General features: G+C 35.0%; 2 protein-coding genes across 2 annotated transcripts; both read right to left on the reverse strand.

Annotated features, from left to right (window-relative positions):
* Positions 1-1,741: 1,741 nt before the first annotated feature.
* On the reverse strand, positions 1,742-9,493 carry LOC110381338 (xanthine dehydrogenase/oxidase). The gene is made up of 17 exons (XM_064038623.1): positions 9,388-9,493; positions 8,327-8,484; positions 7,846-8,006; positions 7,322-7,707; positions 7,032-7,252; positions 6,851-6,953; positions 6,598-6,725; positions 6,229-6,516; positions 5,987-6,148; positions 5,666-5,794; positions 5,101-5,585; positions 4,766-4,949; positions 4,493-4,688; positions 3,656-4,422; positions 2,529-2,718; positions 2,340-2,453; positions 1,742-2,248 (listed from the first exon to the last, which is right to left on the reverse strand). The coding sequence occupies exons 1-17, from the start codon at positions 9,428-9,430 to the stop codon at positions 2,178-2,180; spliced, it is 3,786 nt and encodes a 1,261-aa protein (XP_063894693.1). The 5' UTR covers positions 9,431-9,493; the 3' UTR covers positions 1,742-2,177.
* Positions 9,494-11,727: 2,234 nt separating this feature from the next.
* On the reverse strand, positions 11,728-26,309 carry LOC110381341 (xanthine dehydrogenase). The gene is made up of 17 exons (XM_049844159.2): positions 26,174-26,309; positions 20,410-20,567; positions 19,924-20,084; positions 19,458-19,840; positions 19,167-19,387; positions 18,964-19,066; positions 18,715-18,842; positions 18,123-18,410; positions 17,397-17,555; positions 17,068-17,196; positions 16,509-16,993; positions 15,952-16,135; positions 13,645-13,840; positions 12,803-13,569; positions 12,534-12,723; positions 12,222-12,335; positions 11,728-12,130 (listed from the first exon to the last, which is right to left on the reverse strand). Exons 1-17 carry the CDS (start codon positions 26,214-26,216, stop codon positions 12,060-12,062), a joined length of 3,780 nt encoding a protein of 1,259 aa, XP_049700116.2. The 5' UTR covers positions 26,217-26,309; the 3' UTR covers positions 11,728-12,059.
* Positions 26,310-27,479: the final 1,170 nt, after the last annotated feature.

Here is a 27,479-nt window from a genome sequence, read left to right on the forward strand (position 1 = left end):
CCTTATGACAAAACTAGCTATTTTCCACAGTTTCACTTACATCTCGAGGCAACTACTTCCGTACTCAAATAAAAAGTTAACTTAATTACCTACCTATAAACCCTTTTTAGGCTCTACACTATCTCTGTACCTTTCATATCATTTCAATCAGTTTTGGCGTCAAAGCGTTATAGACATACAGACAGAATCAATTTCGATTTTATAATATTAAGTTATAGTTATATCAAATTGACTTTTAGCAATAAAAATGCTGACTGTTTACTTCCAATGTGTGTACGCATGTGCATCGATATGGTAAATCTGCCAGCTACAGACATGCAATCATATGAAAAAATATTCAAATTGTATTTACAATATGAAAAATGTAGACCGAAGAAGATTTCAGAGATTCACAATTGCTTGTTGCACGTTGAAAAACATATTTCACATTTTTTTTCCAGTGTAAAAGTGTTACAAATAAGGCGGGATTGCACCGAATGTTTGCGAACCTTCGCGAATATTTGTGTAAGTCACAGTGCTGCACGCTGGATTGCCGTCTTTAAATTGCCTACATTCGAAGCCATTTCCTAAGCACTCAAATAGGACTCAAGACTCTAAAAATACCACTTGAAGCTAGAATCAAAAGATTTCTTATAAAATCCGATACCTTCAAAAATCCTGTCTTATGACATTATCACAAAATCTCCAAGCTGAACTTATACTTCACAAATCCACAGTTATATTTCAGGCAGCAATCATCGCTCCGTGGTCAGGCTATCCAATCTCCGAGTGCATGCAATCCGCGTAATGTATTGACGGTATTCCTTCATCGTTCAGTCGTTCAGGGGCTCAGGAGTATTGGATAGGAAACCAGGTTATTTGAGAGTTATGGTCAAAATTCCTCAAGTGTTACTTAAATCTACGCTCTTATTGTGTGTCATACTAGCTTCTGCCAGCGGTTTCAAACTCATCCCGTGGGAACTGCTGCCCGCACCGGGATAAACTGTAGCCTATGTTACTAGGAAATAGTACGCTATCAAAAGTGAAAGAATTTTTAAAACGGTTCAGTAGCTTCAGAGTTAGTACAAAGAAAGAGAATACACGTATTTTTCTAGATTACGAGTTACCACGACCCGGTTTCACTGAAGCCTCTAGTTTATGATGAAAAAAAAAATTAAAATATGAAATCATCATCACCGCCGATAAGCCAGGCTACTCCAAGTACAGGGATTTGCCCACACTCGTCGTTCTGGGCATGCGTGTTGTTGCAGCGTGGGATATTTTTAACTTCAGAGATGATGCAAAACTAGAAACATTTAATTAAAAGGTTTCGAATATATTTCTAAAGTAAAAAAGTAATTATAATAATGAGCTGTCCTCGTTAACAACTGACACATCACAAGACAGAAAACACTCGGTTTAATTTGGTAAACATTTTTGACCGTTTTGTCCTCAATCATGTTTCTTGTATTTTTTTTTCATAACTCTTCTCTCAGTTTTTTTAAGCGATTTATATTTTATTGTAGGTACGCTATTAAACATTTTTCTATGTCCGTAAAGTATTTATTAGGAAAACATTAACAGTAATGGTAACTGAATAGCCATGGCGTTACTAAAATGCATTTTTTTAAATATTATTAGTGCATTATATTTAATTAAAATATAATAGTAATATAATATAACGGCTTTTCCATATTGAATAATTCAAAGTACATAAAAATACAAACAAATGATTTCAGAATTGAATAGGTTTTAATTATATTATCATTGGCTGCACACATATCACTTTAAATTACGTTTGACATTAAAACATTGTATTCCTTTAATTTATTGCTGCATAAATTATCACTAAAGAGTCACAAAATAACATTATTATAATTTATTTCATATAAATATTCATTTTACACATGCAAAAATGATAGCAGTACCATATTCTTGCTAAGCTCGTAAAGAAATAATTTATCATTAGTTATACGTAAAATTAACTGGGACAGACTTCAAACATTAAAATTATTGTTATCAAAAAGGTCGCACATTTAAACATAAAATAATTTTAGGTATCTCATACGGAAATTGACTACTAAAAGCATTGTGGTAGCCAGTCTTTCAGCCACTGCAGCAAGCATATATTTGATGGTCCCATAAAGTTCATTTTTAATACCTTTCTCATACCTAGGAATATTGATTTCGTTTTATGATTAATAAAATTTAAAATCTTCAGTTTTCGTTTGGGCTGCCATACAAATATTTTCAGTTGAACATGGACCATCTGCAAATAAAAAAGGCAAAAATAATATATACCTAGCAGTTTTTGAACGGACTTCTAAAAACATTTTTGTTTATTGTTTTGTTCAATTTACCTTGATCATACCACTGTGTGGTTGGGATTCCAGATTCCTGTCTAGCCTGTACTATGGCTTCTCTTATTGCAAAGGGTACGACCACTGTTGAACACATTGCTGGCTCTCCAGTAGCTAAAAACACAAATATTAAAATAAAAATTACAAGTTCATATAAAGCATTATCATTTATATCAGGACTGTTCTCACCTTTAGAACTAAGAATAACATCATTACTATAGGAGTTCTTCTTTAAATATACCCTAAAATCTTGAGGTATATCTCTCGCCTCAGGTACGTGATAGTCCCAAGTTCTGTTGGTCAGAATTTCACCAGTGTCAGCGAAAACTAGCTTTTCACATGTCCAGTATCCAAGACCCATGATGAATGCACCTTCCACCTAAACGAAAATATATCTATCTATACAAATTATAAAGCTGAAGAGTTTGTTTGTTTGTTTGAACGCGCTAATCTCAGGAACTACGGGTCCGATTTGAAAATTTCTTTCAGTATTAGTTAGCCCATTTATCGAGGAAGGCTATAGGCTACTTTTTATCCCGGTACGGGAAGTAGTTCCCACGGGATGCGGGTGAAACCGCTGGCAGAAGCTAGTTATCATATACAATGTGTCCCGGGGATAAGTGACCGCCCGAAATTTTTTGAATATTTGTACAAAATTAAGGATAATTTCCTTTATATTTCGGACTTACCACCTTTGGTTTTTTTTTAATGATTTTTAGTAAATACTGTGACGTGCTGCAGTTTTTTTAAGATATTTCCTAAGTTTTTACATCTTTTTAAATTCTTTTTTCTTTATTGACTAGCCGACATCATAGTTTATCAATTAAAATTATCAAACATAACAAAAATGTAATAAAACATTTATTAGAAAAAAAAGAAAATAAAAATTCAAAGAAAATAACGCCTTTTTTTCAGTTTTTTCAAAATAAGTCCAATAAATGCCCCCTTAATATCACTTTCTTTTAATTTATTAATAAACTACATGATATTTCCTACAATAGCTCACAGCAATGTTTGCTGCTATTTCAAACAAATGCAAAAATACAGTCAGTTGAAATTTGAAAAAAAAGAGCAAAGCCTGTTATTAACAGGCCTGACAATAAAATTTTTTTAATGATTTTTTTCAAAAATATAAATGAAATTATCCTTAATTTTGTACAAATATTCAAAAAATTTCGGGCGGTCACTTATCCCCGGGACACATTGTATAATGGCTTGATTGATCTGTTTTTCTCCTTGTCTAATCAACTGTTAAATAAATAAATAAACTATCTATTTATTGATAGTGAAAAATGCTTACTTCAGAAGTTAATTACCTGTCCCACATCTATTTCTGGGCTGATACTTAGACCCACATCTTGCAACATATCTACTCTCAAAATCTCATGTTCTCCTGTCAAAACATCTATTTCAGCTTCACACAATGCCATGCCATACACATTGTATGTCTGTGCATCACTCAAACTAGTAAATCCATGTACTTGAAGGTCTACATCAGCATTATATGCTGCAGTAATTAAGTCTTCCCAAGTAGGATTAGTCAGGGTTGCTCTTATAGGTTCTAATCTTGCATTCAGTTCTTCGCAACATCGTTTCAAAGCTATTATAACTCCTTGAGTTGTAAGACTCCCTCCAGATACTAAAGTATTAGGAGCAATTATAGTATTATTTCCTTTGACTTGAATCTTTTCAACAGGTATTTTTAAAAGATACGCGGTTATTTGGACAGCTTTGGTGTTAATGCCTTGTCCCATTTCGATACCAGCGTGAGTCAATACAACAGTTCCATCTCCATGATATACTGATAGATTTAGATCAAAGCGTTTTCCCCCTGAACACAACCACCTTGCAAACGCCCATCTTAATCCTCTTTTCTTCCATCTATTCTGTGTATTAAAGGAATCTACTGCTGCTCTTCTTGTACTGTATTCAGAATTGGTTTTGAGTGTGTCCACCATTCCGGTCATTTCATTAAAGTTGGTTGTGTCTAGGTTAGCTAAACGTACAGCTAGTGGGTCCAAAGAAAGTTCATAGGATATCCGCTCCATTATGTATTCCATATAAGCTATGGTCTCTAAAGTAACTGAAAAAGATTTTGTACTTATTAATATTGTATTTGTATAATCCGACCTATACTTAAACTCTTTTCTTACTTGGCGATCTGCACCACGTATTTTTATGTGTATCAGTAGTAATGTCATATGATTTAAAATTCATGGCAGTAGCAATGTAGCAGTTGTAGTATACGTCAGCAGTAAGTGCAGTCAACGTCTCACTGACTTTGTATCCATTGTCTTCGTAAATTATGGTATTTAAACTCTGGATTACTCCTGACTTATTAACGGAGACCTAGAAAAGGCATCTTATTTTAGTATTCATATTTGATGTAGGCTTATTTTAGTAACACAGATTTCCAATTTGCGTACCTCATAATCGTTATGACTAGGCAATCTCTTGCCAACTGCTCTGAAGTTCGTGGTCAAAGGCTGAATGAACCGACATGGAAGGTTTAACTTCTGCACGATAAGACTGCACGCTACAGCTGATTGGATGCTACGAGATACTTTCATGCCATATCCACCGCCAAGACGGCGTACGTAGCAATCGATTCTATAAAGTGGTTTTAAAAAAGGTTAGCTACTAATTGATATTCAATGGCATAATATACTGTTAGCAATGTCAAATACAGTGCACGGACAAGACAGTAAGCAATAATTCATTTACAATGTAAATGTTATGCATAAGCTTTGAAAAAACGTACTTATTTTCATCCATATTCAATGCCCTTGATATCATGACGTGTGTTGCATCTAGCCACTGTGCTGCAGAATGCACTTCGATACCCTCTTCTGTAGGTTTCGCTACACAAAGCAAAGTCTCCATAGTAAAAGGATACTGTCCATAAAACGTGTTGCTTCCAGACATTGTCTTATAAACATCTGTACCAGTACTTGTTGCATCTACCGAAGACACTAGTGTGGATCTAGTTGCGTCAGTTTTAGCTACTTTTATATCTATAACTGGTTGTTTAACATTACTATAAGTAACTTTGACTAAACTTGTAGCTCTGATAGCAATATGTTGTGTATTTGCCACAACAATCCCCAGTGGCTGATGATAGTATTTGACTGATCCACTGCATAGAACCTCTTCGTTAGCTGAGAAATATATGCTGTCAGCTGGTGTAAAGGAATTTAATCCTGGTATGTCTTTTGCTGTGTAAAAGGCTATTACTCCAGGATAAGACTGAAAATAAAGAATCAAATACAATTATTAACTACTGACAATGGATGACATTTGTCCGTTGTTTGATAGGATTGGCTTACCAATGCAGCACTAGCATCAATCTTGACAATAGTACCTAGGGCTACAGTACTGAGGACGAAAGCACCAAACACTTCATTAGGCATAGTTGGAATATCATCAGTGTACTGAGCTTCTCCGGCACATTGAATCTGGAAGGTAGCAGCAATTATTTTTAATAGTGTTGACTTCGATTTCAATCATTGGACGTGAATAAATTACAGAACACAAAAATAGATGCTGACATCAAAGTAAACTAAGAAGGTTACTATAGTCTACCTACTGTTTATCGTAGACACGAGATAATAATGACAAAATAAAGAATTTAGAAATAAATTACTTACCAGTGATTCCACTTTAGCAATAGGTTGATTCAGCGGCCAAATTGTAGGATCGCTAGTGAAGGTTTGTTTTGCATCTGAAACTGGTCTAGAATCATGCAAATTTCCAGCCCCAGAAACATACCGTGTGTTTATTATGTTTGGTGGACACAGTGTTAGCAGACCCTGTAAAAAGGCACCACATTTTAGGAGATGGAAGTTGACCAATGAATATTACAAAATTATTTACTGTTTTTGCACTTTACCTTATAAAACAATGCTTTAGCTACAAATCTTCTGTACTCCACAGAAGGTTCTGGTGGATTTGGCTCAACTATCATCTCACCATCCAAAACTTTAAGAGCTGCTTGCAAAGTTTCATTTGTGAACAAAGACTTTCCTACAAGAAGAGTTTCAGTAGCTATGGCCCTCACAAAATTAGAAGAAAGGCCACCATAAACTATTCTTGCTCTTTGAACTACGTTTGTTGCATCAACTTGGTAAAGGCAGCCTATGTTGACTATTGCGTGAGTACTTTGGGCTCTTGGCATAAGCTAGAAGAAAACATGTAATAATTTAAAACTTTGTTCTTACTCGTAATTAATCTTAATGTTCGGCATTATGTTTATATTCACCTTGTACGAAAAGAATTTGTATTCGTTACTCAATGGCGGTAACATCACATTTACTATTACTTTTCCTGACATATCGAGTTTTAAGAAAGCTTCCATGGTAACCGTTTGTGAGGTTCCATTGATGTCCACTGTGAAAAGAATAATTAATGAAGCTGACATTAATCAAGAACAGGAGATACCTATTGAAACTACGTTATCTATTATTAACATCTTATTAGGGAGAAAACAAAAGATGGTTCTATTAATCACTTACTGATCGTTAACTGAGCATCAACGGTTGTTAATAGCAAAAATATATCAGATGGGAAAGATGTTGTTTGGTGTTTGATCATTAAGTTCCCAGCGATAGTGCCCACCTGAAATGAACAAATCAATAATCAATCAGTTTTTATTGTGTTAAGGATACTCTTATAGGTAGGTACCTCAAAACTTACATTTCTCACAGGTATATGGGCTACCAAATCCACATGACTATAGATCTTAGCCAAGTAGCCAAAGAATTCTGTTTCGGATGCTGTCTTTAGAACTTCCATGAACTCTGTCAGTGTCATTCCAGCACCGACGATGAGGTTCTGGTCATATGTTACAGTTTTCAGGTCTTGAAGACTGCTGATGTCAATCAAGACACGAGGGTAATCAGAAATGGGAACAGCTCCTACAATCGCAACATCATGAAATATTAAATTACATTACATCTAATATTATTGATTAAAAGGTAATTTACCTTTAGCTGTATTCCCACCCACTAACATGTAAGAGCTGAGACCTTCTGTTTTCAAAATATCAAAAACATCTTGAAGTACCTTAGGCTTGAACCAAATTTTACCATCCGCGAGCTCAATTCTCTTCACCTTGACTTCATGAAAGTCATCATTTTGAACAAAACACCAATCATCAGCATCATCACAAGCAGACTTCTTGCATTGCCTTCCTGATTTCCTGCAAATCTGCAAGTCTTCTATATCCATTATTCTTCTCTCTTTTGGAGTATCTGTTGCGAATCTCTTGAAGGCTTCAAGGATAGGCCTGTAGCCAGTACAGCGGCATATATTGCTGCCAAAAGACTTTTCTACTTCTAGCATTGTGACATGCTTCTTAGTTTCCAAGAGCCTGTAAAATTTCAAAACCAGATTACAATCATTTGAGGAGTAATCGTATCTTTTGACTAAATAAATCACTAGGTAGATGTTTTTTCATTCTTAATCTTCTTTATCAAGTAGGTCTATATGAGCCTTATCGTCTACATACCCATGCATAGACATGACCCATCCAGAAGTACAGTATCCACATTGGGATCCATTGTGTTCAGCCAACGTTTTCTGTATAGGATGGTACCCAATCTTTCTGTTCCCCAAACCTTCGATTGTCGTGATATCCCAGCCATCGCAAGACCCGATGGATACCAAACACTGAGGAACGAAAAATACTTCAGAAATGTGCTCTTGAAAATTAATCGTTGAAAACCACAAGTTAGATAATTTTGCTTACTAAGTATTAAGATAGCATAATATTAGTACATTACTAACATCATTAGGTACTTTCTTTATCACACACTTCACAAGATTTTGAGCCTATTTTGGCTTTGTAAATACAACCTAATCTTGCTCTTTCTCGTAAACCTACTATTTAAGTCTTAAAGACGTAGTAATTATTAGTTTTTTCTTCATTTTCGTCCGTCATCATTCGATATTCAGTTACTAAACATCTTGGCCATGTTCAAAATACCCACAGAGTTAACAGCAGCATGAGGAGCTCCTAAACTTTTGGAAGCTGTCACCATGCAAGCCCCGCAGCCACCTTCACGACACATGTACTTAGTTCCACGCAGCTGAAGCCGGCTGCGAAGGTAGTCTAGCAGCATCACGTCGGAACTGATATCATTGCCCACTGCAAAGTCCAAAGTATAATTTGTACAAAGAGTAAGTAATAAGCCGGGCTAAGCACAAGAAGTGTATCGTTCTACCCGACTGCACTAAAATGGGGATTGTTTTTATCGTGTTTCCACTTTTTTCATTTACAATATCATTTCTTCTAAAGGCATTTAAACTGTAGTACTCGTTTTTTAACCGACTTCCCAAAAAGGAGGAGGTTCTCAACTTGGCCGGAATGTTTTTTTTTTGTCTAAGAAATAATGTCATTTTAGGTCATTAGTCCTAAGATTCCGATCGGGAACTATTATATAATTCACATTCCTTCTAACTTCACCACAAACAAGATTTTATCTCATAAAGAGTGACATTGGAGGAATAATGTTGGTAATCTTGTTCACATAAAACGCGGCATAGCTGCGGCGCAATTGTGAAAAGAAAGCATTGTTAAATAATGGTTGGACATCTTTTAAAAGAAAGGTATTGGTTTCTCTGCCTTTGAGATATTTGATCACCGTCATAAATTATTGTTTGTTTGATTTCTCCTAAAAAGAGACCCCTCACACTCTAATCAAATCAATTTCATTTAGGAATTAACAAGCACTTATGAACGTCAAAAAATATAACGAAGTTTTATTCTAGTTGCCCATTCCAAAAGTAGCTTCCTATGGAGAAGAACGGGCAAGAAACTCCATGGACATTAGGCTAGATGATTTTTCTGATAGTGCATTTTGAAGGTCGACCGTGTAAATCTTATCAAACTCTTTGGTCGGTCTGATACTGGCCAAATATCTGATCGTTGTAATATGAGCCTAATCACACTCTCTACCGTCTAAAATTTTGCTGTCTTTTGGTAATTTCTTTTAATTTTTTAGTAATATTTGCATAGGTAATATTTTATTTCATAACAAATTAAACTAACCTGAATACTCGACCCCATTGACCTTAAACTTGATGCGATCCATGACTGTATCTTACGGCTACTAACAACAAACTAACTTACCACTCGTTATCTCTACAAAAAGTGCTATAAAAATCTTTTATTAAGTCAACAGACGCAATATTTTGGCTGTGCCTAAGTATTTAGTATCATTACTTTCAAAATGATAAGGAGTGCATACACTGCTCTTAACAGTGGCTATCTAAATCAGCTGTTAAAGAAATTTTACTCAGGTCCGAAATTATAATTGCCTCAACATATTTTTGGTAAAAAATCGTGGTGGCCTATTTAATGCGAAAAACTATTAAACGTAGTTGACTAGGTTATTCTTCTTCTTTCGTGTCGATGACATGTCATATATTGGGACTACATTATGTCAGCCCAATATGCCGCCACAGCGAGAGCACGGCCGGATGCGCTCATTAAGTCCTCCCGCGAGCAAGTTTCAGGGCACAGTGGACATGCGATCACTAGGTTATTTCAATAATGTCTTTGTAGTCCACGTCGAGATTCTTTAGTTTTAATTGAATTAGGTGCAGTCACATTATCAAAATGATTTAAATCAATCACACAGTTAAAAGTATTAAGACTGTTTTACTTTTCCTTGCATAACATGCCAACAATTACAAATACCAAAAAGATAACTATGTATGTAACAAAGATAAGTCAATGTCATAATAATGACTCATTAATTTACAGTGAGTGTCGGATGTAAAGGTTTAAATACAACCTTTCAAGTGCGCAGCGAATTTCAGGAGTTAAACCACCTGATTATAAAAAAAATATAAGGTTTCAAACTCTGTGAAATATAAGATGTTTCGGGAATTAAAATATTTAGCGTTTTTATACCGGCAATGGGTACTTGAAGTCATAGAAATAAAACGTTTCAAATTCCTGAAAATTTTAAACCGATCTTCTGATATCAGATATTTTTTTTATTTAATGAAAAAACTGGTTAGCTGATTAAGAATTAACTTGTATGGTGTTTTTAACCCCCGACGCAAAAACGACGGGGTGTTATAAGTTTGACGTGTCTGTGTGTGTGTGTGTGTGTGTATGTGGCATCGTAGCTCCCAAACGGATGATCCGATTGCAATGCGGTTTTTTTTGTTTAAAAGGTATGTCAGTCGGGAGTGTTCTTAGCTATGTTTGGTAGAAATCGGTTCAGGTCTTCAAGGTCATCAGCTCGTTTGCTAGATGTGATAGGAATGTTACACGCTCAGTTTACTTGCAAGTATATGTGGGATCTGAAATTTGAAACACTAATGTCTTTTGGAACCACTGAGCTGGTCTGCTGTTTGGGCACGAAGGTAGGAGACGTAACCCTGAACTGCCTTTTAGTAAACCCATCGAGTTTGGGCTCGTTGAATTTGTCTTGACGAGTTCTCTTCATGTTTCTGATTGACGAGAACCTGATGCTGGAAATGGGATGTGGCGAATGAAACCCTGAGATGCCGGAATAAAACGGATAAACCGATTTATATTTTTGCTGAAAATCTAGAATGTCCAAAGGTTAATCTTTATTGTTTCTCAATCTGTGCAATTCTCCCAGAGCCAGTTTGTAATGAGGATTGTTAAACAGCTTCCTTTGGCCGAGATCGCATATGGCGACCCCATCTTAAGATAAAATAAATTAAATGAAAGAAGGAAAAATTAAGGAGCTCCTTTAAAAAGCATGAAATAAAATTAAATTATAAATTTAAAAAAACCCCCGACCCAAAAAAGTACGCAATAATTATGACAAAAGGTTAAAAACGCTAAACCCTATAAAAAGCAAAAAATAACTTTTAACACTACGTAAACTAAATTTTGACGTGTCGGGGGATCGCTTTTTACCTTCATAAATACTTACATAAATCAAATGATACCTACCTAATTACAACATTCATTTAAAAAAAAACACGTATCTAAAGTAATGAAATAGAGCGATCCCCCGACACGACAAAATTTAGTTTACGTAGTGTTAAAAGTTATTTTTTGCTTTTTATAGGGTTTAGCGTTTTTAACCTTTTGTCATAATTATTGCGTACTTTTTGCATAGAGAAAAGTAACATACTTGTTTGATTGTGTTATAGTTCAAAAACATTGTTTAAGGTTATATAAATATGGTTGATTTCAGTACGTAAAAATTACCATCATTCCATTATTTATTTTGATGATTATGTCTGATGATGTGCAATGGTATACATATTATTTACCTTTAAATGAGCTGTCAAAAATAAGGGGATCAAATAGGGCCAATTAAACTCTGCGGAACAATAAATTAATGTATTTTTCATGGATAACAACAACTTACATGCTATTATATATGTACATTATACAAGAAATTCAAAACATAATTTGTGTACAAACCAAATGGCAAAAAATGTTTAATTTATTTATTTTGCAGTTAAATAAACAGATGAAAATAACAACAACGGGTATAGAATAAAAATAATGGATATAAAATAATTTCAGTAAGTTAAAATGTGGTTAAGATAAGAAACTTTATATTTCTCAATTAACTGGTAATAGTATTTTTTAAACATGGGGATACGTCTTAGAACTGTTTTTCAATGAAAGAAATGATTCCTAAGAATGCATGTAAAATATACTCCCTTCCGAATATTCTCCCTTAGTGGTCCTATTTATTTAGGTAGGTAATAATTACTTCGTTAGTAAAATTTAAAATCTTTAGTATTAGTATTAATTGCTAGACATATATTTTCGGTTGTGCTTGGTCCATCTGAAAAAAGGAAAAGTAAAAATAATTATAAAAATTTCATGAAAGTCATTAAGACCAACTGTTAAGTTTATAGTAAAGAACATTATCATACCGATATTGAACCACTGTGTAGTTGGGATGCCAGATTCCTGTCTGGCCTGTACTATGGCCTCCCTGATCGCGAATGCTACGACCACTGTTGAACATATTGCTGGCTCTCCAGTAGCTATGAATTAACAGGTAATAAAATATAAAAGGTAAATAACTTGAAAAAATAATTTTAGTTCTGGAAGTATGCGAGATAGAGAAAAAGAAATGAAAAAGCAAGATGCTGAGTTAATTGTCGAATTTCCTGAATATAGTCCAATTGCAATAGAAATACTGAGACGTTATGTCAGTAAAATAGACTCCAGTTTTGTCTTACCTTTAGATCCAAGAATCAGATCGTTACTATAAGAGTTCTTCTTGAAATATACCCTGAAATCTTGAGGTATATCTCTCGCCTCAGGAACATGATAATCCCAAGTCCTGTTTGTCAGAATTTCACCAGATTCAGCGTAGACTAGCTTTTCACAAGTCCAGTAACCCAGACCCATGACAAAAGAACCTTCCACCTAAACAAATAATAAAGGTTAGAGATAAGACCATCATAATTACTGTAGGAACTGTTAAAAGAAAACGTCTTTTACTTACTTGTCCAACATCTACCTCAGGGCTAACACTTAACCCTACATCTTGTATCATATCAACTCTCAAAACTTCATGTTCCCCAGTCAGTACATCTATTTCAACTTCACATAAAGACATACCATATATATTGTATGTCTGTGCATCAGCGTTTCCAACGAAACCATGAGCTTGCAGGTCCACATCAGCATTAAATGCTGCAGTGATCAACTGTTCCCAAGTAGGATTAGTCAACGTCGCTCTTATAGGAGCTAACCTCGCATTCAATTGATCACAACATCTCCTCAAAGCGATAATAATACTCTGAGTTGTAAGACTTCCACCAGAAATGAACCCATTAGGAGCAATAATTGTATTATTGCCTTTGATCTGTATTTTATCTATAGGTATTTTGAGGAAATAAGCAGCTATTTGAACTGCTTTAGTGTTGATGCCTTGTCCCATTTCAACACCAGCGTGAGTTATTACCACAGAACCATCTCCGTGGAAGACTGACATGTTCACGTCAAAACGCTGAGCTCCTACAGGAGACCATCTTGCGAAAGCCCATCTCAGTCCTCGTTTCCTCCATCTATTTTGTGTGTTAAAGGTATTGACTGCAGCTCTTCGATTGGCGTAATCGGCTTTTGTTTTCAACATATCAACCATGCCGGTCATTTCACTGTATTTGGCTGTATCTAGATTAGCTAGACGGACCGCGACTGGGTCTAGAGACAGTTCATAGGAGATTCGCTCTACTATGAATTCCATGCAGGCTATAGCTTCCAGAGAACCTGAGAAAATATTTTGATATCATTTTATTGATTGTTTATAAAATTATTGACATAATATTTGGAGATTTTATTTACCTGGCGATCTACACCACGTATTTTTAGGTGTATCGGTAATAGTATCGAAAGCTTTGTAATTCATTCGAGTGGCGTCATAGCAGTTGAAATATACATCAGCACCAAGTGCCGTCAAAGTTTCATTGATCTTGTATCCATTGTCTTCATAATAAGTTGTGTTGAGACGTTGAATTTGGCCGGACTTATTTACACTGACCTGAAAGAGATATGTTTTAAAGCTATATATTTTAGCTATTGTAATATTTTATAGAATGTTTTTTTTGTTAGTTTGTTTATAGCTTAAATGCTCCGAAACTACCCCGACTTGAATTTTTTTTTTAACTTTTCTTGTAATGTTTAATTTCACAATAAACTTATTTATATATATATACACCGTGACATTTTAGTCGTCTTACAACGGCAGCCCACTTCATGTATCCAATGACTAGAACACGTTCATTAAGAAAATATATATATTTATGACATTTGAATAATTCAAAAATAAAAATAAATTCATTATTATGACGCATTACATAGATTATAAAAACACCCTGTAGTGAGCGCGGCCCGAGTCTTTATCAATGGAGCGGCGCGGCGCGGCGCGGCGCGGCGTCTTTATCATTCACCCCAGCGCAAAATAAGTTTCTTACTATTGCAATCTTAATGTTCTCATTATGTAGCAGTTTGTAAACTTGCACTCTTACTTAACTTGTAACACTTAATTCCAATTCTTCCTTCATACTTTTACGGGCTTAGGACCGTCAGAAACATTTTTCGTAATAAAACCAAAACAAAGTGATGTAAGTTGACAATGACGTACCTATTATCAGGCCTCTGTCACTCTCTGTACTTGCGCGCGATAAATGCCTACCGCTCGCTGGGTTACCGGTAGCCCCACGCGGCTCAGGGCGCACAACAGTCACACGCGCCGCGCGCGCTCCAATATTATTATTTTTATTTCGTGCGGGTTGATCACTCCTCGGTTCCGTAACATTATTAGATTGTTAGGCGCAGCGTACAATCTTCTTGCTTCCCTTAAATTGTCACCAGCTATTGCGTGCACGCGTACCATTTGTAGGTACTCGATATTCGAGTAGCGACGGTTCCTATCACTCATCATGCAAGACGTATACCCTATTCACTCGTAGCGATCGCGAACAACACTTGATTACCGGTAGTGCGCGCACACTTCCACTTGCGGTGTTCGGACGGCAACTGAGCCACAGAATGACCTTTAAAACCAATTTTTAAGTAAAAGGCGGCATTTATCAAAGTCCACGTGGACTCTTTGAAAAGTGCCGTCGTCGTCTTTGGCGGTGCCGTCGTGCCGCTCGTGGAATGAATCTCATTGGATGACAGTCCACGTGGACTGTGCTAGATTGGCTTACGATATTTTGTCTCGTAAAAAATGGAGATGGAACGATCACTCGACTCGAGCGCTGGGAAGGTACTACTTTCTACCGTTTGATACGTAAACATTATTAACAGGATGTTTCTTATTTCTAATGTATTATTTATTTTTCTTTGCACCTATTATCTTAATTAATGCTATAAAATTAATAATCATGTCTAGTGGTATTTTATAATTAATAATCAAGTCGTGGTGGCCTAGTGGGCAAAGAACCAACCTCTCGAGTATGAGGGCGCGGGTTCGATTCCAGGTCAGGCAAGTACCAATGCAACTTTTCTAAGTTTGTATGTACTTTCTAAGTATTTCTTAGACACCATTGACTGTGTTTCGGATGGCACGTTAAACTGTAGGTCCCGGCTGTCATTGAACATCCTTGGCAGTCGTTACGGGTAGTCAGAAGCCAGTAAGTCTGACACCAGTCTAACTAAGGGGTATCGGGTTGCCCGGGTAACTGGGTTGAGAAGGTCAGATAGGCAGTCGCTTCTTGTAAAGCACTGGTACTCAGCTGAATCCGGTTAGACTGGAAGCCGACCCCAACATAGTTGGGAAAAGGCTCGGAGGATGATGATGTCTAGTGGTATTTTATGTCGGATACATTCAGTGGACCACCTTTGTAAGACGACTAAAAAGTCGCGGTGAGTACAACTAAACACAATTATATACAACTAAACAGTGCTATTCCCAAGTAGTTAGGCAATATTTATCTCTGGGACGCGCGTGAAACAGCGGGAAAACAGCTAGTTGAAACTAACTTTGTAGCAGAGGTAACTTTAACAGCATATCCATACTGTACTTTGATAATACTAATTAATCATTGACTCCAAAAAAAAAAGGTTCCCAAAAAATCTCAGCATCAATTAAACATACTTTTTTAACAAATAACCAACTACGAATTGTTAAGTTAAAAACAAAGTTACCTCATAATCATTAACACAAGGCAATCTCTTGCCCACAGCTCTGAAGTTGGTGGTCAAAGGCTGTATGAACCGACAGGGACGGTTCAACTTCTTCACGATAAGGCTGCAAGCGACGGCCGATTGGATGCTACGAGATATCTTCATGCCGTATGCTCCGCCTATGCGACGGACGTAGCAGTCTATTCTGGAGAGATAATTGGGAATAGTTAAAGAATGGTTTAGATAATGAATACTACTGTTATAGATATGAACTATTGGTTTGATTTTAAAAAATGTGTTTTGTTATATGACCTATTTTAATATTTTTAGCGAATGGCTATATTTAATCACGGTAGGCGAAGTAGCTAGCATGAGACGTGCGTGAAACGAGTGGTAGAAGACTTATTCAATTTGATAACAATTGCAATGACAGGCTTATTGCTCGTAATTTTTTACTAGGCGTTAGTAATTTTGTTTTTAGAATTTGATGTTTATCCTTTTGGGCTTTATTTAATAACTTTAATTGGCCTACAATAGTTGGTAATAATTTGATATAATAGGTTTAAAAGAGTACGTACTTATTCTCATCCATATTCAAAGCCCTTGATATCATAACCTGCGTCGCATCTAACCACTGTGTTGCAGAATGCACTTCAATACCTTCTTCTGTAGGTAAAACTATACATAACAACGTCTCCATAGTAAAATGATACTGTCCATACATCGCAGTGGTTCCTGAGAAAGTCTTAAAGACATCTTTGCCAGTATTCGTAGCATCTATAGACATGAACAGAGTGTTCTTTGTTGAATCCTTCCTAGCAACTTTAACATCTATGACAGGCTTTCTGACATTGCTGTAAGTAACTTTGACAAGAGATGTAGCTCTATTAGCAGCAAATTGAGTTTCTGCGACAATAATTCCGAGTGGCTGATGGTAGTATTTTACATTGCCATCGCAAAGAACTTCTTCGTTGGCTGAGTAGAGTAAACTGTCAGCTGGGGTGAATGAGTTCAAGCCTGGTATATCTTTCGCGGTGTAGAATGCTATTACGCCAGGATACGCCTGTAATAGAAGATTCGATTTATAGATATGATTAGGTACAAAAGTTTACTAAGTAATAATTCTATTATGCTTACCAATGCAGCTGACGCATCAATTTTGGTAATAGTACCTAAAGCGACAGTGGTGAGTACGAATGCACCAAACACTTCATTAGGTAATGTTGGAATATCATCAGTGTATTTAGCTTCTCCAGCACATTGGATCTGAAAACCAGGAGTTGAAGAATAATCGCAATCATCATCATCATTATTTTCAATAATTTTGTATTTATTTTAATGAAATAATTTACTTGCATCAGGAACAGAAAAAAATCTATTGAAACTTTAAAATATGAATTTTCTTAAAAAATGCATAAAATTACATAGTTCAAAATGTGTAACTTAGTTTAAATAAGCACTCTTACCAAAGATTCCACTTTAGCAATAGGTTGATTCAGAGGCCACAGTTTGGGGTCAGTAGTGAAGATCTGTCGCGCATCCGAGACTGGTCTAGTACCATGTAGATACCCAGCACCTGATGATAAACGCTGGTTTCTGACATTCGGGCAGATTGTTAGAAGACCCTGAAATGGAACCAAAACTTAGTAGGATTGGAAACTGTGATTGACGAAAGTTTACTTAACATATGTTCAGTATCTAAGAATTCTGAACTGGTTACTTAGTTAACAAAATTGCATTTGTTTGTGAGATTTTCTAGTTACACAACACATATAAAAGCTACTTTTGAATAGTTGTTTTATAAAACTAGCTTAGTTTTAAAACAACGCGGTCTAGACAGGAAATTCTACGGAGATAAAAACAAGAAAGTTTAATGGCTTATTTTGTTAGTGCATTTTCGCGTTTCTGCCACGAAGTAATCACGGAGTTCAAGCTTGTTCCTCCTTTTTAGAAAAAAAATAAATAACAGCGGAACAAAAAGAAAAACAATATGTGCCCTGTATTGTACAATACTGGTTCAGGATTTTTAGTTCACTCCGCTCGACGTAGAGTTGTAAAGAATTGCTTTCGCTATTCACGCATTCGCTAACTTAGACCATAATAAAATTAAGATGCTTCCGATTTTATATACTCTACAAATTTCAAGATCAATGTAAGCCAAGATATAGACAGAGATATAATAAAAACCTTACCTTATAAAACAACGCTTTTGCAATAAACCGTCTATAAGCAACAGAAGCTTCAGGTGGATTTTCTTCAACTATCATTTCTCCATCCAAAACTCTCAATGCTGCTTGTAACGTTTCATTAGTAAATAAGGGCTTTCCTATTAGAAAGGTTTCTGTAGCCAAAGCCCTTATGAATTTAGGAGAAAGACCACCGTAGACGATTCTTGCTCTTTCGACCACATTATTTGCAGTGAGTTTGTAGAGAACACCTGTGTTAACTATGGCGTGGGCGCTCTGGGCTCTTGGCATTAACTGGAAAGAATAATTATAAGGATTAGTGACAAATATACTAGCTGAACCCGCGGCCTCTACAAACATTTTAAAACTAAAAAAAGCCAAATCGGTCCAGCCGTTCTCGAGTTTTAGTCAGACTAACGAACAGCAATTCATTTTTGAGATTAGAGCGTTTGAGCCAACAAACACATTTTCAGTTTTAAGATATTTTGGCTGATTAGCTGAATTCCGAGTATTTTAAATGAACAATATTTTACCCAGACAGTATCACTTTTGCTGAATTTCAAACCTGTGATAAAATTATCTTATTATATCTACGTACCTTGTATGAAAAGAATCTGTACTGATTGCTTAGTGGTGGCAGCATCACATTAAGAATTACTTTTCCTGACATATTTGTTTTTAAGAAGTTCTCCATAGTCACTATGTGCAGAGATCTACTGACGTCAACTGCAATAAAAAATAGAATGATAATATCTCCTATAGTAATTAAATTGATCATTAAGTTTAATTGAGCCAACAAGACTTCAAAAAACCGAGATAGAGTTGACTGCAGTACAAAATAACTTACCCAGAGTAAGCTGAGCACCTACAGTTGTCAAAAGTAAGAATATATCAGAAGGGAATGATATCTTTTGGTGCTTTATCATCAAATTACCTGCAATTGTACCCATCTGGAATCAAATAGAAGCTTTAAATATTTTTACTGTTCAAAAACTAATAGTAATTTTTTTGACACCTTCTTTCACTAAACCCTTCAGTCTCAATACTCACATTTCTAACAGGAATATGAGCTACCAAATCCACATGAGCATATACTTTAGCCAAGTACCCAAAGTATTCCTGTTCAGATGCTGTCTTCAGAACTTCTAAGAACTCTGTAAGAGTCATTCCAGCACCAACGATTAGGTTCTGATCATATGTTACAGTTTTCAGTTCTAGAAGTGTGCTAACATCGACCAGAACACGAGGATATTCTTCTATTGGGACAGCTCCTGTAGCGACAAAGGAATTATTAATTTCTTTCACACTATCTGCACAAGTTCAATAAAGATGATGGTTTACCTCTAGCAGTATTTCCACCTACTAACATATACGACCCCAAACCTTCAGCTAACAAAATATTAAAGACATCTTGAAGTACCCTCGGCTTAAACCATATCCTCCCATCTTTCAACACTATCCTTTTAATTTTCAAATCATGAACATCTTCATCTTCAACGACGCACCAATCATCATCATCATCACAAGTCTTATTGCACTGCTTTCCAGATTTCTTACAGATTTGCAAGTCTTCTATATCCATGATTTTCTTTTCTTTTGGAGCGTCTTTTGCGAATCTTTTGAAGGCTTCTAAGATGGGCCTGTAGCCTGTGCAACGGCATACATTACTGCCAAAAGCCTTTTCTACTTCCAGCATTGTGACGTTCTTTTTGCTTTCTAGGAGTCTGCAAAATTCGGTAGTACTAAGACAGTGAGTATGAAAATATGAATACATATGGGGCTTCATAAGATTTAAGAGCATACATACCCATGCATAGCCATGACCCACCCTGAAGTACAGTATCCGCATTGTGATCCATGGTGTTCAGCCAAAGTTTTCTGAAGTGGGTGGTACCCAATTTTTCTGTTTCCCAATCCCTCAATAGTTTTGATGTCCCAGCCGTCACAAGTCCCGATGGGTACCAGACACTGTAATGGTAAAAAATTATGACTTTAATATTGTATCAATTTAGTAAGCTTTTTTAGGAGTAATTCTTCTATTATCTCTCTTCTTCTTCTTCTATTTCTAATATTAGATCTCAGGTAGGTATTTTTTTAATGATTCTAAACGCTATTTCTACCTGGAAGAGGTAATAGTTTTACCTCTTCAACACTTACTCCTCACAATATATTTTTTATTCCTTTGTGTTTTAATGTACACTTCATAATATATTTTTTTATTCTATTGTGTTCAGGAAAGTAAAAGATCACATCACAGCTACATAGGTTGACCAGCAAGAAACAAACTACTCACAGCATTAACTGCAATATAAGGGGCTCCAGGACATTTGGAGGCAGTCACCATACAAGCTCCGCAGCCACCTTCAAGACACATGTACTTGGTGCCACGCAGCTGAAGTCGCTTGCGCAGGTAGTCTAGCAGCATCACGTCGGAACTCACATCTCCTCCCACTGGGGAAGAAATATGAATTGTAACTTAGTACCTTCAAGATTAGGTATTGATATTTGTGGCTCTTCATATTAAGATTAATAAATATCGAGACTCCTCCACACACGGTCGCTTAGCCCCTTTATAAGCTTGTGTTATGGGTGCTGGCACATCTGATAAACTACATACATATACTTTACATATGTATATACACTTATGATGATACCCATACCACAGCCAATAAGCATCACACAAATATTGACCGTATCGGGAATCGAACCCGGGATAGCATTTGGGATTTGTAAAACTGCAAATAATTGTCTCAAGAGAAATTAGTACCCACAAAAAAATTATACATGAAACTCGACGAAATTCGTGTTAATCAGATTAAATTATGTAGATTCGCCAAAACACTTAAAATGCACTTTCATGCAGAAAGGTCATTTTTGAAATGACTCAGCCTTACTCATACAATTTCATATACTCTTTCAGATACAAAGATATGATAAAAATGTTCTTTTCGATCATCAACTTTCTCGATGCTCTGTAGGTATATTAATTGCGCTTTGGAAAGTGATCCTTCAAAATTATATATTTTATGTCTACGCTGTGTTGGACGTAAGGCAAATAGTTGTTCCTGAGATTTGCGTTTTCAGCAAAAAAGAAAACTTTATAATATTAGTAAATATTCCAAATATTTTTTACGATATTATCGTTCGTTACTATCCGTTATCTTTCTGGTGAGCAACGATTGTAGCTCTCAGAGTTCTGTGCCTGTTGTAAAATGAAGGTTGAAGCAACACAGTCATGATTATTTTGCGATTTCTTTAAAATTATTTGGTGACCTCGCTATAATTATTTTGATAGTAGCTTTCAATGCGCGGATTCTTTCGCTTTGCGGATTTCAATTATCTATCTGGTGATACCGATATTAGCATCCGTCGTAAGCCAATATTTAGGCTAATAGGAATAAATGTAGGAAGCTAATTTTGACATGAAGTGGACAAAATAGGTTGACACAACACAAGTAATATGCAATGCTCCATATAAAAGATTTCTCCACAAAAATTCACACACAATTCCGGTTTGAGACAAAAGTGAAATTTCGGTCATACGCTCTTAATTTCTACCCTAAAGACATCTGATGCAGTGAGTGCAAGCTACTGACGTTGAGCCGGTACAAACCGGTTTCGATGCACCAGATTTTGGATATTAATGTCACGTTGACAAAAAGAAAGAAAATAATTTTGAGTTGATCTTGATATTGATTAACTTTTATTAACACTTTGGGATTAATTTTAATGCTTTAATTAATGTTTTTTATACTTGTTGAAATGCTAATTATTTTGAGATGACACTTTTGGTGCAAAGTTAAGAGCTGATTTTTAATCAAAATCATGAAGTTAATTAAACAAATTATAGGTATTCTGGTTGCAAAAAATTACTTTTTTGGTATCCTCTTTTTTATTGCTTTACAATTGTTTATAATTATAGCCTGTACTTGTATAATTAAATCAAATTGATACCTCCAAATTATGCCTTCCAATAAACAGTTTCCTTCTTAGAATTATGATATGTAAGAAAATTAACATCCTAACCAAAACCACAAAAATATAATTATGCAAAAATCGGTCGGTCTGATGCCGGCTTCTGATTTTTGTAACGTGCGTAATACCAATCATATTTTCACTGATACAATACCCCTACGTAAGATTGGTTGTCAGACTTAGTGGCTTCTGACTACCCGTAACGACTGCCAAACATGTTCATATGACAGCGTCTAATACCGCGTTCACAACAGATTATTTCTTCCACTTGCTAGGCAGAAGAATCCGCATAAATCCGCCTGAAACCGCTTGTTAAGTACAGTTTGAACTGGTTGATACTGGCTAAATAAGTGTAGTCAGTCAGTAATTCAGTCTAGATAAGTGCAAGTAGTCACCTGGCTAGACAGATGTAATCAGCATACATGCTGATTACGTACTTTCGACAAAACTGTTACTCTAAACCTGTTTTATGTTACTCGTTGTGCGCAATTGTACATTGGTTATTTTTTTATTCATAAGACTAGCTTTTGTATTACTACTACTATTATAGTTACTGAGATAAGCGCATCCAAAAAAAAAACCTTTCAGCTTTATGACATAACTATGTATATTCAGCCATCGGTTTAACTTGGGCGCCGTGGATACATCACGCACTCAGATAAAAAGTAGCCAATAAGTTTAGTGTGGTACCTTTATAAACGGGTTATGTAGATCTGAAAGATTTTTTTGGATCGTATTTCTAAAGATAAGCTCTTTCAAACAAACCGACTCTTAAGTTTTATGATATTAGTACAGATATTATGTATTTTGGTACATATATACCTACCTATCTTTGAATAAATAACGTGGGTGGAAGTTACGAGTGCGTGTCTGTCAATTATTCTAAAGCCAACTGAAGCTTGATAGTGATTAATCGACTTATTACTTTCTAATATCACCCACTTAATTTATTTTATTGAATTGCAAAGTAGGAAATTAGGATATTAAGATCAAATATTCAATTAATATTAAGGCTAATCACAAGGTATTTTAATGCTATATTTTTATTTAATTCCGACAAAGTCATCCACTGATTTTCGTTTTAAAAATATTAAAAGTCTAAAATTACTACACTATTATTTAGATAATAATAATTGAAGAAGCCGTGTTCAAAAAAAGTAGGGAGTATCCTCGGGAGAATATAAATCTCAGAAAATTAAGGACATCATTCAACTGTAAACAAAACTTTAAAATATCATATCTATTTTTAGCCACTAATTAACCTAGGTACGACGTTATGTTATTATTCAAACGTAGTACATATAGATAACAAATTTTACCTTGTTTGCTTTTGATATCACTCAAAACAAATTCTAACTTCATACTACGTTTGAATTATATAAATAACTGAATTAGTCCGGTTTTTGTTTTGTCTTGATAAAAGAAAATCTCACGTGTTACACATAGGTGTTAATTTTAAAATTAAATTAGGATGAGTCATTGTCTTTCTATGCTAATGTTATTACGAGTTTAAGACGCGAATTTGTACATGTAATAATAAAGCATTATTTTTACAAAATAATTACATTACTAATTTTGAGACCAGCTTTTATCATAAGAAAAGCTGAAACCAAATCGGTTCATTAGTTTCAGAGCTATGTACAGACAGATTGGAAAAGCAGTTAAACTTATATTATAAAGTCCCTCTTTTTTCAAAGCGACGTTTATGTTATTGTTAACCATTTTTATAAACTTCACAACACACCAGGTAATCGATTAAGGAATCTGTACTAAAATTATAAACTTGAAGAGTTAGTGGCAGTGTGTTCAGTGGAACGGACTAATCTGAAGAATTATTAGACCAATTTGGAACAATATTTCAGGTTGAGATATCTCATTTATTAAGAAAGGCTATTTGTTTATAGGTTTTTGATGCGCTTAGTACATCCCACGGGACGGGGTGAAACCGCCGGCCGAAGCTAATAATTATTACTTTTATTATATCATTGTTTTTACTTATTTCGGTAACATTTTGTTTCAAGATTGTTATCCGGTTCAGACATAAATTGCCTTTCAGGCAAAACCTTGTGATTTCCACATAATACCTTAACTAATTACTGTGGTATTGTCACTATTGTTCTAAAGGCGTTTTTTAACCGTTTTCTATATAATTACATAATGGTTACATTAACTTGGAGACTTAATCTTATTTACAACCTTCGCTTACTTTGGGAACTTTATAATTTCTTGACCTTAAATGACCTTAAATGTCAGTCAATCATTTCCAAGAAGTAGTAGCATTTATTTTTTAAGTTATGCAGGTAATTTTTCCTTATAATCAACGACTATTCAAATAATAAAGTTGTCTGTTTGGTGCTATTTCATACGATTCCCGTTAGGATTATGTCCCTCTTCCTGATAAAACGCAAACCAATTAACTACTCTGTGTATCTCCACACGAAACTTCATCTCAATCAGTTCAGCAGTTTAACTGTTACAGCACATACACAAACACACTTATAATTTTGATCGGGCACTTGATAAGTATGGAAATCAATGGTAGTACGCACATACAACTATCAGTTGACCGGTAAGACCGACTAAAAACTTTGATTGAATTCATGATTATCGGCCGACTACCTATTTAGTCTGATCTTTACATAACTAAGGTATATGGTTTATACCAGTTATGTTACTTATTAGATATAGCGGTAAGTAAGTATGCGGAAGATATGAGAAGTAGTGCAGTGGCGTAACATGAGGTAGACGTGTGTCCACCTTGTCATTTTTTATGATACTTACTAAGTATGTCATAACTAAATACATGTAATTTTGCCATAGAAAAAAATCTATACTAATATTATAAAGCTGAAGAGTTTGTTTGTTTGAACGCGCTAATCTCAGGAACTACTGGTCCGATTTGAAAATTTATTTCAGTGTTAGATAGCCCATTTATCGAGGAAGGCTATAGGCTACTTTTTATACCGGTACGGGAGGTAGTTCCCACGAGATGCGGGTGAACCCGCTGGCAGAAGCTAGTGTAAGATAAGTACTGTACAAAGTACTAAGCTACTGTTTTGAATTCGAAATAATAATATCGTATACTCTTCGTTAATTGCTTGTATGTAGCTAATTATAAAGAAATATAGAACAATAGAAAATCAATTGTGTGTTAATTAAGATTAAATATTTATTTATTCATAAGAAGCATAGCGAGGTAATACAAATATTAAAGTTAGGTTCTAAGTTATATTTCCAATTAAAAAAATAATAATACTGAGCCTTAATTACACCGATTCACCTTCAAATAAACTATTTGAAACATATTGTATCATTAAAACCTATATCCCTTAAGAACTATAAATTGTTTTAACCTATAATAGGCATTTCCACTTGCGTGCAGAAAAAGAGAACCAATACATAAACAATGTGGTTAGATAATAACGACAAATCGTTCTCTGAAAATATTAGACGCATGCGATTTTTATTCAGCGTATTATATAGGTACGTTTCATTTAATTATTTATTGCGGTTCAAGGATTCTGAAATTATAAATAAAACAAAAAGCCAATTAAACCAAACTTCAAAATAAGAGAAATAATTGTTTATTGTTTTCAATTATTTGAATAGCCGTGACAAACAAGTGCATTTTTTATTATGAACTGAAATAAAATTCTTTATTTATTGGATTCTATAAGCTAAAGGTGAATAAAAAACAATTAGAAAAAATAAGTTATAAAAAAATACGTCACTTTTCTATGCAGGTTGGAAGTACATATGTGCTGAGATTAATTACTTCTAAAACACTTTCACTTTTATTAATAAAAATATTACTGTCCTTAACTAACCTGCATTAAATATTATCTAACACAAAAACAATTAAATTCCACCACTATTAAAAAAAACACAACTGTTATAAACTGTGATGCTATTTCTAAAATACATGAACCAGTTTAAAAAAAATCCACTCATTTTTACCCTATATAAAAACAATTAACACCCACCACTTATAAAAAAAAAATCTCCACAACTTTTAGAAATAGTGATGCCATTTGCAAAATACTTGAACCAATTTAAAAAAAAAAAAACAATGTTAAACTTACCTGAGCACTCTGCTCCATTGACCTTAAACTTGATGCGGTCCATGACTGTATCTTACGGCTACTTGCACCAAACTAACTGACGGACCGTTATCTTTAAGCAGGAGAACTATAAAAAATGCGTAAACACACGTCGTGTTGTTCTAAGCGGGCAAGCGTGTGTTGGGGAGAAAGAAAGTGATCTATAGAAATATTGTAGAGGAAATATTGTTTTGTTTGTTTGTACTATAAAGGGCCCAAAACTATTGAATGGGTCGGAAAATTCTTCCACTATAGGTAAGCTTGAATATCCCCTAGTAACATAGGCTATATTTTGTCCGGGTAAGGGTGGAGGGCGACGGGACGCGGGTGATACCTCGGGGAAATTGCTAGTCAAATATAAAATGGTTGAAATAGATAAAACGTTGCAATATTTTTATATGCCGTAATTTAAGTCAACAGTTTTCTTTGTACTTTGTGTTTACATTGAAGTAATGGTTAATCCTATGGCAATATATCCATACCAACAGATGAAGGTCAACAACAATGGTTGACTTTGTCTTTTTATCTTCTAAGTCAATCAAGATAACTTTCACACGAGCAATTATGTATTTTGACACTAAAACGCTGAATGATAGAAACATTACTTTTAAGGCATTTAGTATTCTAAGCATATAGAAATGTAGAATTAATTGAAATATAAAATGTTTTAAAGCATTTTTTCGCTACTTATAAAGGATTGACCATGTAAAATAAAAAGAAACGCTCAAAGATATCAGTCGTATATTTTCAAAATTAACTCACGAGATATTAAAATTACACGGCAATTATTTCGGCCAAATATTATTCATTAAAATATTAAATCATTTCATCGCACTGAATAAAATAAATAAATGGGCACCTATTTTTTTTTTGTAAATTAAACCTTATTTTGACGTGACGATGTCCTATAATGGCTCGGTAAGAGTGAAAGTGGTGAGTTGAAATCGGATAAGTGGGCAGTACAGAGAAATAGTGCATGTATTTTTGTTGTAATATGCAATGTATGTATGCAAATGTGGCATTGTGTTTAAAAAGGTAATTGTGCAGTTTTAATTTCAGTTTCTTTTTCATAATTTCAAATGTAAATAACCTACCAGGTGCAAGTCGGAACGAAAGGTTCCGTGTATACTGTGCGGGACGGACGTAGCTCAGAAGCAGGTACTATGGGGTGGCTTCGAGACGTTGACGCCCCGTCGGTCGCTGGTTCTTGGACGTCTGGGCGAGTGGACTGTATTTACGATGTGGCGAGAAACAGGAACTTCAGAAACAAGAATACGTTTAGACGGGT

Source organism: Helicoverpa armigera, chromosome 16 (genome assembly GCF_030705265.1).
Source record: "Helicoverpa armigera isolate CAAS_96S chromosome 16, ASM3070526v1, whole genome shotgun sequence".
In the NCBI taxonomy this organism is placed as follows: domain Eukaryota; kingdom Metazoa; phylum Arthropoda; class Insecta; order Lepidoptera; family Noctuidae; genus Helicoverpa; species Helicoverpa armigera.